The sequence below is a fragment of the Pygocentrus nattereri genome, chromosome 2 (assembly GCF_015220715.1).
Source record: "Pygocentrus nattereri isolate fPygNat1 chromosome 2, fPygNat1.pri, whole genome shotgun sequence".
Lineage (NCBI taxonomy): Eukaryota > Metazoa > Chordata > Actinopteri > Characiformes > Serrasalmidae > Pygocentrus > Pygocentrus nattereri.
In genome coordinates, this window is record NC_051212.1 from 50,671,997 (window position 1) to 50,686,671 (window position 14,675).

The 14,675-nt window shown below is 38.6% G+C and overlaps 1 protein-coding gene across 3 annotated transcripts in view; it reads left to right on the forward strand.

Moving 5' to 3' along the window:
* Positions 1-4: 4 nt before the first annotated feature.
* Positions 5-14,675, forward strand: part of si:ch211-13f8.1 — a 29,062-nt gene continuing 14,391 nt past the window's right edge. For 2 of the 3 annotated variants that reach the window (XM_017714649.2, XM_017714651.2), the window contains exons 1-5: positions 5-86; positions 1,420-1,559; positions 4,541-5,507; positions 9,646-9,715; positions 12,192-12,332. In XM_017714649.2, coding sequence (XP_017570138.1) covers positions 4,556-5,507; positions 9,646-9,715; positions 12,192-12,332 — 1,163 coding nt within the window. In that variant the 5' untranslated portion in view covers positions 5-86; positions 1,420-1,559; positions 4,541-4,555. Of the gene's footprint in view, positions 87-1,419; positions 1,560-3,853; positions 3,944-4,540; positions 5,508-9,645; positions 9,716-12,191; positions 12,333-14,675 lie in introns of those variants that run through there. The other variant, XM_017714650.2, reaches the window with a different exon arrangement.

The window sequence follows — 14,675 nt, forward strand, 5'->3', positions numbered from 1 at the left end:
GCTCACTCACACTCTAAGTCTATGTCGCTCGCTCACTCCCTCTCTCTCTATTTTATGGAAGCTCGTTTCCGCCACTGGATAGGCAGGTAGGCATTTAGTAAGTTGACAAAGTTTTCCGTAGTTATGACTTAACGATCGTTATTATGATCTTGATACCTCATAATATGTCTCACAATTATGAGAAAGTAGGTAATTATTGTGAAATGCTACATGACATAGTCTTTATCATGACGTCATGAGATTGTAAGTCATAATACTGTCATATAATGATGACATAGTAAGTTATAATAATGAGAAAGTTTTCCATAATTATGACATAACGATCGTTATTATGACTTGATATCGCATAATATATCTCATAATTATGAGAATGTAAGTCATTATTGTGGAATACCACAGGGCATTGTCTTTATCACGATGTGGTAAATCATAATGATGAGATTGTAAGTCGTAATAATGATATGCTAAGTTATAATTATGACATAGTAAGTTATTATTATGAGATACCATATGACATAGTCTTTTATTTTCAGTCATAATTATGAATTTGAAGTTATACTTATGAGATACTGAGTCACAATTCAGAAAGTGAATCTTATTATAAGGTAATTAGTCATAATAAAGTGAAGGAAAGCCGCTGAAAAATAAACAGTCATAATTATGAGAAGGTAATTGTGACATCATTAGGCATTGTTATGAGATATTACATCATAATTATGAGATGCTAGGTTGATCATGATATGTTAAGTCTTAATTATAAAATATTAGTGGTGGACGAAGAACACAAACCATGTACCTGAGTTAAACCCAAGGTAAAATATCACTCCAGTAAAAGTAGAAGTTCCTCCCTTTAGACATCCACTTGAGTAAAAGTACTAAAGTATTTACCTTCAAATGTACTTAAGTATCAAAAGTAAAAGTACTAAAAGATTAATTATATAACTTTTATAACCAGACTGGCTTCATGAACTCATTTCAGGTGAAAGTCCTCCAGCGTCTCTCTTGGTAAACCAGTCTTTTAATAGAACGTCATTAATTAGTGACGCTGACGTCTATTAAAATGATCAGAAGCACAAAACACTGAAGGTAAACAGTTTCCATCAGGGAGAACCAAGTGGCTCTGAAATCACTTAATTAAGTAATTAAATAGTAAATATTTGTGTTATAGATATTGTGACCCCTTGGTCCCGTCACCACAACTGTCTGTGATTTTCTGTACAATTAATTCATGTCAAAGAACTCAGAATGTTTGTTTACATCTCAACGATTTAATTATGCAGTCATTCATTTTTTTCTTAAAAGTCCCCTTCAAGTGAATCTGTTATTGTAATAATGATCTGAAGATATTTATTTATTTGCAGACAGTTATTACAGTTATACAGTTTTAATCAGATACTTGTCTGTTTTTTTTTTCTGCAGCCACTAGAAAAAAAAAAATCTACCCCAAAGCAATTGTCGTTTTTCAAAAGTCCCTCCCACCTTCAAGAGACATCATCAAATGGGGGCTTTCCACATCTTTACAGGGGGGAAATCTTGCACTAGAGACCACTGCAGCACCTGTAAGTGGGGAGAGTGTCCCTTTATTACTGAGGTCTAGTTCCATATGTTACCTGTATTTCGCTGCTTTCAGAAGAAAACCTTGCATCTCCATTTGTGGTCTTTCAGTTTTTGCCATAATTCGAAAATGCTTCTTGCCATTTACATTGTGTGTAAATTTAATGAAGAATGGATCAAAAGAAACAGCCCAAAATGACTTGAAAAATGTCTGGTATAGAAAAATATCTGGTATATACCTATATCTATATATATATATATATATATATATATATATATATATATATACACACACATACACACATATTTATATATTTATATATAATTCATATACTCACGCATTATATATGTGTGTGTATATATGTATGTGTATGTGATATGTATATATATATATATATATATATATATATATATATATGTATGTGTATATATATATATATATATATATACACTCATTTAAATATATTAGCTGGACAGTGAATAAACAATACAGACACATTACATGCTTTTGTTATCTTTTGTCAGTAGGCATTTTTACTCATATTTTAACCCAAAGCAATGCCACAGCATTTGTATATACCATAGCTTTGGGATGCATTCATGTGTATTACACCATCTTATGCAATCAATGCTACAGTTGGCATCAGAGGAATTAAAGTACGCATTTATTTTCCATTTTCGTCTAATCCGTCTGATTTCTGCAGGGATTAACAGACCAATCATGAATATTGAGCGAGCGCCCTGTAGGTTAGATGGAGATACAGCTGCAGAGGTTTCTATTGGCGAGCCAGAGTGGAGGGAAATATTTGCAAACAAGACAGCCTGGAATGGGAAGTGCTTTCATATGATAACTGCATCTGCTGGAGAGTCACTTAGTCACTCACACTGCCCCTACTGCCCAGCAGTGAGAATGCTTTTAAAGGGATAATACATGCCTCTGTCATGGACGTGCAGAGTGGAACGTGTCAAAATTCATTCACCTTTTGCTATGTAACCGGATGAATGCTGCTATGTGGGCTGAACAATTGCCCAGAATTTCAATTTGGGAGGACTGAAGTGAGGAAGCTTTATTTCTCAAATGATTAGGCCTGTCATGATAAAATAGCTCATAATGAGTTGCCTTAGAAATAAACATGATTAGTGGCTGATTGGCTGTCTTAAGCCCTATTTGAGCTGGATTAGTTTCACCTGGAGGAAAACCCCCCACAGGTTTCCCCCCACAGTCCAAAGACATGCAGTCAGGCCAATTGGACATGCTAAATTGCCCCTAGGTGTGGGTGAATGTGTCTGTCTGTCTGGCTGTCTGTCTGTCTGTCTGTCTGTCTGTCTGCCCTGCGATGGACTGGAGACCTGTTCAGGGTGTATCCTGCCTTCCGCCCGATGACGGCTGGCAAAGGCTCCAGTGCAGAAATTTGAATTATTACCAATGAGGTCTGGGATTTGAATCTAGCATGAATCTGTCATGTCCATAGTTTTTACAAGTCTGCTAAGTAATAATTCCAGACCTGGAGTTCCTTCAGTCATAGTAATCCTGGTGGCCCACTGGCTTTCTGCTCAGTGTTTTCCAGATGGCCCACTGGTGGTTTAGCAGAGTGTAGACAAAAAGGGACTTTTCAACTTTTAGACAAAAAGGGACATTTTCCACTCACAGGTCAATTTACTTATTTTTTCCCTTTTTTTTCTTTTGTCACCCTTTGCAAATGAGTTGTTTTAGTAAATTAATAAGTAACTACAACATCAATATCATAAATACAGCCAGTTTAACAGCTCTAGCACCATATCAACAACAACATTTTCAATCAAGTAATTATGTATTAGGCCTAGTCATTAATTGTTTGTGATGATTGTTTTAGTTTACTTTCCAGAATAAAAGGCCGGGTGCTTTTAAAATCTGTTTGAGGAGATTAAAAACTACACCATGTATGCAGGACAGTAATCCGGGTGGGCTGAGGCTGGACCAGTAGCTGGCATACAGTCAGCAGTGGATTGAGAAGCCCAAACCCACCCTTCCCCCCCCAAAATGTCTTTACAATTCAACCACTGCATACAGGAATGCTGCCATTTTCTCAGCTCTTTTGTACTTTGCTGTCTTCAAAACTGCTCTATCTAAACCTGCTTCTGTAATGCAGCCTCTTTTCTGTTTATTATGTATTACTGATTGTGCAACAGTTCACTATGCATAACAAACACAGCTCCACATAACATCCAATCACACAGCAGCATTCAGATGACCGTTCTCCCATTCTTTTGACACATTCCACCCCTCACGCTGGGACCTTATCCGTGCAGGGGGAGGCGGGATGAAACGTGTGCTTTAAGCCATAAAGTTTAAGTGGAGCGATGCGCGAACTGTGGCAGACGCACATGAGAATTCGGTGGATGAACGGAGGTAAAGTACTTTTCTGATTTTTGTCTCTAATGTAAAAATGAGGTTGTGTGTATAGATATAGGGATCTATCACCATGTTTGCCTTTGTTGACATGACTGCGGTTGGTTGGTTTGTGTGTCTGTGTGTCTGTCTACAATATATATATATATATATATATATACATACAGGAAAAGGACAAAATCTACTTTACTTTTAATGTAAGTCAATGGAACCAGACATCTTTCCAAGTCATTTTGGGCCATTTCTTTTGGTTAATTATTCATGAAATTTACACACAGCTGATGTTTTTCAGATCTAAAACTAGACTGGACCTCTCCTATTTCTCAAAGATGAAAACTTAAAGAACTGTTTATCTGATGGGAACAGTTTTGGTGGTCTGTCAGCTCTAGTGCAGTTGTTAGGGGTCCATTTTTTTCTACATCTATGTTAACACTAAGAAACCACCTTTAGCATACAAACTCTGATTTCAGCCCAGAGTGTGTGATACAGTTCTAGCAAAGTTCACTTCACAGGAATCCCTTGAATGGAGAGGATCATCTGAAGCCGACCTCATTATTTATTGTTGTTATTTTTTTCCTGGGCTTTTTCCTTTCATAGCATCCTTTATCACTGATGCTAATGGAAGGTGAGACACCAGGAGCTCCAGACTCCACAGCATTACACATCAGTGTGGAGAGGACTGCTGATACTCAAGAGCTGTTATCCGCTCTCCAGTCTGAATCCAAAAGTCCTTCTCCTTCTTCTGGTTCCCCCAGTTCTTCTCCTCTTCTCTCCGGCTCAGCCGTGTCAGCCTTGCAGACCAAATTCAAGCAAATATCCCAGAGGAGATGTAAGGAAAAAGATAAGCATGAGTACTTGTTTGAAGGTTCTTCAGAACACTGTGTGCAGAACATAGATGAGGACAAGTTGTCTCCAAGCCAAACCCCATCATCAGACCTGAGGAAGACCTCAAGTGGTAGTGACGAAGATGGATCTGAGCCTCACTTGACAGAAGTCTGTGACAAAGGGGATAAAGAAAGCACCACATTTGGCATAGCAGGTCTCCCCCGTGGACTTGGAGAAGGTTCCAGCCTAGAAAATATTGCCACAGGTGGAGCTGATACCTCCTTGTCTCCAAAGCCAACCTCCTCTCCAAGGCACTGGGCTCCTCCCAAAGGCTTCTGGAGAGTGGCCCGACCTGAGACCCTCCTTTTAAACGGAGAGGGAGCTTGTTCTCTCGTACCTTGTTCACCAAAGAACGTGCCACACACCCAGGAGGAGGAGCTCCAGAGGAAACGCAGGCTCAGGGTTGAATGTGCGGCGGTGCGCAAGGAGCTGCAAAGGTCGGACAGTTTGGAGAGCACTTTCCACAGATGCTTCCAGAAGGAGGCCGATCCTACAGATACTCTGGGTGATCTCTGGAGGGCAGACAGTTGGGAGACCGTATGCTCTCGAGGAGGGTCCAAGATGGAGAGGGCTGGGACAGATGAGAACCATTCAGAGAAATGCAAAACCAGGACCATGGAGACCACCACAGGAAAGCGTGCAGAAGGACAACACCAGCCTCCAGACCTGATTTACAGAGGTAGGAGAAGCCAGAGTTACGTTTAATTACAGGAGCTTACTGCATCTGTGTATTTCAAGGTGCTCACATATTTTTAGTTAGAGATTACAACCCAATTTCATTAACCTTCATTACACGGTATGTAGAACAGAAGCAAGACAGGGAACACAATAGCCCAGCCTCTCTTTCAGAGCCAAATTGTTTCTTCCCACACACATCGTTGCCATCATGGAAACCTTGCATCTCTGGAATGACAACTTTTGTAGAAGCAAAAGATATTAAGAAAGTTACTCAGAGTGGTTTGATACACGAAATATGTCTTTCTTTAGAAATGTACATCAAAATTGTTCATTTGTGATCGGAACCAGACGTCTAAAGTGTTTAAAACTACATAAAATGGTTGTTTTATGATAGTTTTGAGACAAAGTTTTGGTTTAAAAACTATTTTTAAAATGTATGCATGATGGAGGGATATATGCAAGGCATTATAAGGCAAAATAGTCCTGAGAAAGAAAAAAAAAACTTGTTTTTGGATATATCACTATTTTGCCATGATCAACATTACAAGCAAAAGCTGGGAAAGCATGTAGGTTCACTGGTTGTTTTGTACAGCAGATGTATTTTGTTGTAGAAATTGCGACGTGTGGTTCCTATCACCACCACTGTAAAGAAGTCAAAGTCAGCAATCTTCTCTACAATGAACCACTTTGCATCAAGCCACTCTGAATTTCTTTGCGTTAGCAAGTGAATTACACAGAAAATGTAAAAATTCCCCTTTAATTTACATTGAAAAAGGTTTTATTCCAAGTAACCATGCACCATTAATATGGGTCCTATATGTATTGCTCACACCATGTAAAAGGCTGTCAACCAGTGTAAAAATCAAAATTTCAACCAGTGTAAAAATAAACAACAGAGCAAGTAAAGGCCTTAGTATGACTCTAATTACATAGTACTGCGTCTTTGGCAGTGGTCAGTTAGTAATAGTAATTGTTTTGGTTGTATTTTGTAATGTACTCTGTCCTGACTAGCCTTAGTCACCTGTGGGTCCCTTAGCCAGCAGTCACAGCCAGAGAGCGTTTGTGAGCTCCATGAGCAGATGGGCCCATTCCTTTCCATGATTACAGATGTGGGGGTTGGGAGCGAGCGGAGTACGGTCAGATAATAATGTTTTAATACCACACGAATGAAACCGGAGGCTGAAATCTGCCGCCCCGTTTCTCAGGAGTGTTGTGTAACTGCAGAAACAGCCCTGCTGGTTTGGCAGGCCACAGCGTCAGGAGGATGACGAGGGTTCACTGGATTTACCCCTATATGCAGCATCCCAAAGATCACCTGAGGGTCAACTTGTAGTCCACAAAGGGATACATACTTTGCATGAATGTAAAAGGAGCAGACATGAGGCATAGTTTACTGCAGTTGACTGCAAAATTAGTAGGTGGTGTTGAGGTTTTCCTGTCAGTTGATAACCAGTGAGGGCGATAGCTTGTCAGAGATCATAGGAAACCTCTTTACTTAGCCTTCAAATTGGGCCTACATGGTATGGACAAAATATACTGTGTTTATAATGCCACACATATCAATTTGATATGCCTTACAATACTGTGAAAACAAAGTTAAAGACTGGCGCAGTGTTAGCCAATGCAGGGGTCTGTTAGCTGAGTTAACAGAGACTTTTAGCATTGTCCTCCAAGTGTGCTGAGCTGTCTAGTAGTCGTAATGGGTGGTTGCCACTCTTCCTCAGGTGTGAGGTTTGCCTTAAATAAAAAAGTATGTCACAAAATATGCAGATAGTATGACGTACAAACGGTGCAAACCATGCTAACGTTAGCCTGTTTAGCTGAGTGGCTAAGTCAGGGGTGTTTGTTTCATTTCACATGAAAATGGAAACACAGCAGACCCTTCATCACCTCTCACTGTCTAGGAAATATAGCTGAAGTAGTCCACTTTGTTTTTGGCGCAGCAGACACTTAGGAACAGTCTTCTGGGGTTAGCCTTAGACTAACATGGTCAGACTAATTGCTACCCTTCCACTCTTACCACCTGAGAAGCCCCCTACATTCACACTAGCAGGTGACCATTCATTTCCCATCAGAGTATGCAGTTGATTTAACTACAAGCAGCATGCGACATGGCAAGAGAGCGACAAATGACAAATCGAGTTGAAATGTTTGAAATGGACAACGGCAAGGTCAAGCAACAGTCTACATTAGATAGACACTCAGGGTTCTCAGCATCTGCTCTCTGAGCTTTTTGTTCCTAGTGGCATGTCGTTTATATTCCAAATAGTATCACTCAAAATATGGAAGAAAAACTAAAAATCTAGATTTTTATACTTATGAGCACAGTTCATATTTAAATAAAAATGCATGATACATATATAGCGCATGTTTTTACACCTATTGATATTTTATCTATTCGGAAGCTTGATGGTGTACACCATGCGACAACAAGAACGGTCTCAAACCAGAGCCGGTTTATGAGGAGCCTGGCCACTTCCTATTTCCTCTGTTATATCAGAAACAGGACTGCCAATCAGCAGAGGGCACCCGTGAATGAGTCCTCAATGAATGGGAGTAAAGGGTGCCCGATGGCTAAAAACGAAAAGTTCAAATAGTTTTTAATCATTTGCCCAGAATGTTTCTTTAATTTTAGAAAGTAGAATGATGTGTTTCACTAAAAAGCAAACAAATCCTATCCTAGCTATTTATTGCCTTTTTTCTACAGCAAACAGGTTTTGGGCAGCAGAAGGCAGGCATTACTGCTTGAGCGCGATGATTGATTGGCGAGCCAAGCAGCTTATTGGCTGTTCGCACTCACAGCAGTGTTAAAATGTTTATGCTGCTCGGGAAATAAATGTATTCTTTTACACAAAAAATTTTAAGCAGTTATGAACTATGATTTCGCTCATATGCTCAACATCAACCCATTCATTTTGGGCTCACTTGGGAGTGCCCTCTAGTGTTTGAGAAACCCGGAAGACATTGCAGAGTGGGAATTCTCCTCTCTATAAGTTCATGTGATCAGAGTAACTCGGTCAGCTGCGTCAGGCGACCCTGAGATCAGGTCTTTGTGCATGTAACAAGCTGTGGACCAGCTAGTACAGGTGAATGACTGTAATACTTTCCGAATTCTGGTGTTCTTACAATTTGTCCTACCCACTGATCAGTGCCACTGAGCAAGCTCTTATCGCTTTTATAGTGTAGTAACTTTCCTGTTCCATTTTTTATGTTTTTGATGTTAATTCAGCCTTGCTTACCACCTAAATATGTGATTTAGGATTAAAGAAGTTGTACCTATACTTTTAATGCTGTTTGCATTTTCTGATGAGGTAATTTAGGTGATTTATTTAAGGTGATTTATTTATCCAAACATCCTACATACAGTTTTCTGTAGGGAGCTGTGTATGAATATGCACTGTGATAGGAAATTTCAACGAGATTGAACAATTCCGGCAATGCCCGACGGAAGCACGAGTGTATAGGACTGACCTATGAGACAATGAGAAATTTACAGGTATGCAGAAATGTACAGGTAGCAGATCGTATTCCAACTCCTGCCAAACACGGGTTTCCAGAGATGCTCTATATACAGACTTTCTGGGGCTTCACACAAATGTTTCTCGAACCTGATGAACCAGACGGTATCTCCCGGACTGGTGGTCGTCCAGATCCCTTTGCCCTGCACGGACAGCCTTCCTCTTTTCATTTTTTTGTGCCATGTCCAAATCTGCTTTCCAGTTGGTGCAGTTTTATTGAATTTTCTCGAAAATGCACACAGCGTTCTTGTTTGACTGAGTTTGAACATGTTCTAACACACAAAAAGCCTTTGTATTTCTAGTGAACGCCATTCTTCAACCTGGGAAAAAAAAACACTAAAAATTTAACTTGGTTAGTTTTTACACATTTTGTCCAAATTTGAGATCATTTGAGGGAGAATTGGCTGCGTTATTAGACTACGACATGATGTCAGTTTTCTGGGGACACCCTGTACCATGCAGCCCTACTTGAAATGATTATACAGGCCTTAAATTCTGTGTAGAAGGTTCTTGACCTATTAGTTCTAAAAGTATTTTCTTTTTCATGTAGATTGATTCCTGTTTTCCTGTTTTCTATGTTGTCTTAATCAAACGATTGGATGTCTTTGTGTCTCTGTGTAGGTTTACCTCCATCATATAAAGAGGCTGACTGGGACACAGCGATCACCCATGGCGCTGAGCTCACTGTTAGGTAAGAAATTATTCTCCTCAAAAGTCTCCTCCTCTGCCATGAGTAAAGGCTATCATTCATATTTGATCTGTTGACATTTAGAGACATAGAGCACACCTTCACGAATACTATCCAGGCCTTTTTTGAACATTTAGGGGAAATCTTGCTTGGAGGGTCCTGCTTCCAGTCAAGATGTTTTATATGGAAGAATGAAAATTGTTTAAAACTTATAATTAATGTTTAATAAATACTAAATAAATAATGATTAATAACCAGTTACCTTGAGGAGAAACTCCATGAATGAACTTTAAGGCTTGATACAGGTGGTTGCTAAAGTGTTGCTATGATATCCCAGGTGGTTGCTAAGGTAACAATTGTATTTCTTTAAAGAGGGTATTTATTTTACTAGTTGAGCAGACAATAAAACAAGACTTTAAAGCTTAGATATTTGTTATATTTAAGGATTATGTTATGATCTATTTAACCTCCTTGGAACCACTGGTGGTGCATGTCATCGTATTCTTCTTAACTTTCATATTTCATAAGCTACATTCAGAAGCTGGGCGTCGTATGAGGCTGTAATTTCTCTTCCGTCTGTACCGCTGGGAAGCGAGGAGGCAGATGCATACGCTGAGATAAGCGACTTTTATTAAGGGCAAATCCAGGGTCGTGGTCATGACAGTCCAGGTTCATATAGCCAGCACAGATAGATTGAGGGACAGACATGACTAAACACAAACAAATCCAAACTATACAAACAGCACATCAGAACAGGCTTACAAACAGTTCAAACATCAAACAAACATCCCAAGCAGCACGTCAAACAATACATACATCACACAAACAAAGACTGACAAAAACTAGGGGCAAACACGGGGCTTAAATAATCACAGGGATGACGAGGGACAGGTGGGAAACAGGTAAAACGAATCAGGGGTGATGTCACTAAACAAGGGGGCTGGACCAAAAAAAACAAAACAAAGAAAACAGTGGACTATCAAAAGGTAAACAAAAAGCACATGGGGGAGTGGGAGGAGCCAAGCCAAATAGACGATGATGTAATTTTGAACCCTTATAATAAAAGAAGTTGAACTCACAGTTTGTTTTTCTACTGAAAGTCAAGCCATTTTTCCACACAAAGAGCGTCTGAGATTTTTGGCTTTCAGCAGTAAACATATAGCAATATGTGTAATCATAAAACATATTTACTGCTAATTTGAGGGGAGCTTTTACAAAAAAAAAAAAAAAAAAAAAAAAAAAAAAAAAAAAAAAAAATATATATATATATATATATATATATATATATATAAATAAAATATAAAATTATCATTTATACAGTGCTTACATTTTTTGGATAATTTTTTCAAAAAATTCATTATTTTTCTGTTCAATTTAATGTAATTAATTAAGATTTACCATAAGTGTAATATTTCAATTTAAAAAAGCTTTATTCAAAAAATGCAATCCCACATTACCGAACACACAGTATTTTAGTTCATGGGCGGAGCCCTTTTCTTAGCCCTGCCCCTGCATTTTAGAACAGTAATTGAGACTGCATCCCTGTCCCTCATGGCCACATGGTGAGCAGTCAGATTGCGCTGTTCTGAAGTGAATGTGTCCCAAAATCTGAAAATCAGTGTGGAGCATTAAGAATCGTCACTACCAGAACACATATTCTCACCAATTAAGTAAATGTTTTTGTGTTTTAATGTAAAATATGATGGTTTTTATGTGTGTACAGCTGTTCAAAGCTGCGTTTACTAGTCATGGCTCGCATTTTTGTGTTCTGCTCAAAATGAGCTGAAATCAGAAACAGAAACAGTCACTACTGAAACATTTGGTAAAGTTTCAGTAGCGTTAAGATTTTTTAGTAGTGACAAAATGGAACATTTAATCATTTATTTTAATAAAATAAACATAATTATGCTATAGCATCACTCAAAACAAAAAGGATCTGACTTCAGTACAGGAGCAGGATCGATTTATGACTGTTGTGTTTACTAAAGATCAATTTAAGAACCCTCTGTTAAACAGTGTAAGTCTAAACAGATTCTGATTTATGTAACAGTAGCTTGCCCCCTTCCTGACTCCCAAATATTTGTATTTGTTTAGCCATAATACGTTGTCCATGAAGTCATTTTTCCTCTCATTTTTCACTTTTGCCAGGAAACACGGCTAAATCTTTAGTACCTATACACAAACTGTGTTGGAGCCATATTACAGATGAACTCTGAGTCCACATCCACGCATATGACACATTTCCCATCACCTTCAGATTAAGCTCATTCACTGCGTCCAGTACATGGCTCTGGAAGAGATTATATAAAGCTGCTTTATGTGTTGCGTACTGTGGCGTGGACTTATGTGAGTTGACGATCTGTACGCTTTGTACTCCCAGCCATGGCGGAATCCAGGTATATATTTGGTGCCACTGTGTTGCGTTGCTTTAGGCTTCCTTTTGTAATAATGAATCTGCGTCCTTTCTTATTGTCTATAGGTCTGTGCTCGCTCCTGGCGACCTGACCCTCAGCCCACGGCATGAGCAAGCCAAGCGTTTGTTGGAGAGGGCCCGCTCGAAGGCCCGCTCGCAAAACCCTGATGGTGACCACGCCACTCGACCGGCGGACCGAGAAGACTTGTAAGTCTCCGGTCACTCTTGTTAACACTGCAAAAATTGGTATCTTTTTAAGTACAATTATCTAAATTCTAGTCAATATATGAAATATTTCTTATTTTGAGATGGACATGCAGTTATTATAGGATTATATAGTTTATTTCTACATATTTTTTTAAAAAAATGTAATTTTATTTAATAAAATGTTTCAAGCACATTTCTGAAAAAATGATGCGCCAATATAGTGAGATAAATTTACTTACTAAAATGACTTAAAATAAGTCAAAAATGTTTGGAAAGAGGTCAAATAATCTTATAAGCTTGCAACAACCTCAACAGGAGAAATATTTGATATATCAACTAGATTTAAGATCATTTCACCTGACAAGATACCATTTTTTGCAGTGTGTAATTGTTTTTATTTGGTTTTTGAAAAGTAATTTCTAATTTCTACACACTACTAATATTATCTCGCCATAATGGCAGATTGCTTGGCTTGTTTTATGAAATATGATCGAAACAGGCAATTTATCTGCCGATATAGTGATTTTGTTCTTGATAAAATGACTCAAAACAAGTACAAAGTGTTGACAAATCAGTTAAACAATCTTGGAATAAGCTCTCAAAAGGTATTAGACATATCAACTACATTTAAGATATTTTCACTTGCCTAGATAGCAGTGAACCTGCCTCTGTTGGAAGTTGACCTTTATCTCTAAACCCTGAGCTGAACCATCACAGAGCTTCCAGCAAAGAGGGAACTTCTGCTGACACTACCCGCTGCCCTACACTTTACCCAAACTCTGTTCAAGTTATTCAAATAGTTATGTAATAGATTAATAGCCGCCCTAGAATCAGAAACTGGATCGCTGATCTAGTGATGCACTGAGAAGATATTGCCCCGAAATTCTCATTTAGAGCTGTGTCAGCGGTTATATAATCATGTTTATGGAGTGCAGTGGTTATTTGGGATGTCTGTTTTGTGTTATAAATCCCGCTCTTGTTATGAACACAAAACCAAGCACCCGTACACATGCCAAATTAATCCAAAGCCTCTGAGGTTTTATCTGTGGGCACTGTTAATCCATTTAACACTGAATAACGCACTGATGTCCTGTTTAATAACAGGCCAAATTTTCACATTACACCATTCGATTTGGAGAACTTGTATAACGGGTTTTAGGCTTATAAAACTAAGAGGAAAATGAGTGGTTTCATCAACTGACATTGAATACATAACTACAGTTCTAAGTAATGAGGCTGGAACGGATTGAAGAAACGGTGTACGCACGCTGTACAGAACCTACCTTATGATTTTACTTTGTTGTTTGGAATAATTCAGAGATAAATGGAGCTGAAATATGTTGTAGAACATATTGCAATACAAACCCAATTCCAAATAAGTTGGGATAGCATGTGAAATGCCAGTTAATACAGGAATCGGTGATTTGTAACTTCTGTTGGACGGATTTTACGTTGAAAACACAAAAACACATTTGCTGTTTTGCTTCATGAATATCATTGTTTTTTGGTATGTTTCATTCGAGGTATGTTGCCTGCAACACCAATCCAAAAAAGTTGGGAGTATCTTGGCCACTGCATCATGTCACCTTTCCTTTTAACAGCACTTAATAGTCATTTAGGGATTTGAGACACAAATTTAACCAGGTTTGAAAGTAGAATTTTTGCCATTCTTCTGCTGCACAGCCATAGGGGCTTTTGTATTTTGCACTTCATAATGCGCCACGTTTTCAATAGGAGATCGATGACAGTCTAGCACCTTTAGCCATGCTTCTGTAATGCATGCAGAATGGCTTTTGCCATTGCCATGTTGTAATAAGCAAGGATGTTGTTGAAAAAGTAGCATATGTTGCTCCAAATGTGTTTGTATCTTTCAGTGTTAATGGTGCTTCACATTTGTGCAAGCTGTATCCCACTAATACACCCTGATATGACAACAGACCCTGGATGACCTTTTTCTTCTTCGTTCCAGATAATACGGTATCCATCATTTCCATAAATAGTCCGAAAGCTTGACTTGTCAGATGACAAAACACATTTCCACTGTGCATTTCAAATGAGCTTGAGCCCAGAGAAGTTGGCAGCATTTCTGGACTGCTGTATATACTAAAGTCTTAATTTGAACGACAAACAGTGTTTATTGACAACAGGTTGTCACAGTATTTCCGAGCTTATGCGGTGACATCCATCACAGAAGCATGCTGGTTTTTAATGCAGTGCCATCTAAGGGGTCAAAGGTCACAGGCATTCAGTTGTGGTGTTTGGCCTTGTGTTTTACATTCAGAGGTTTCTCCAGATTCCCTGAATACTTTGATAACATTATGCACTGAAGTTGGTTAAAAAAAA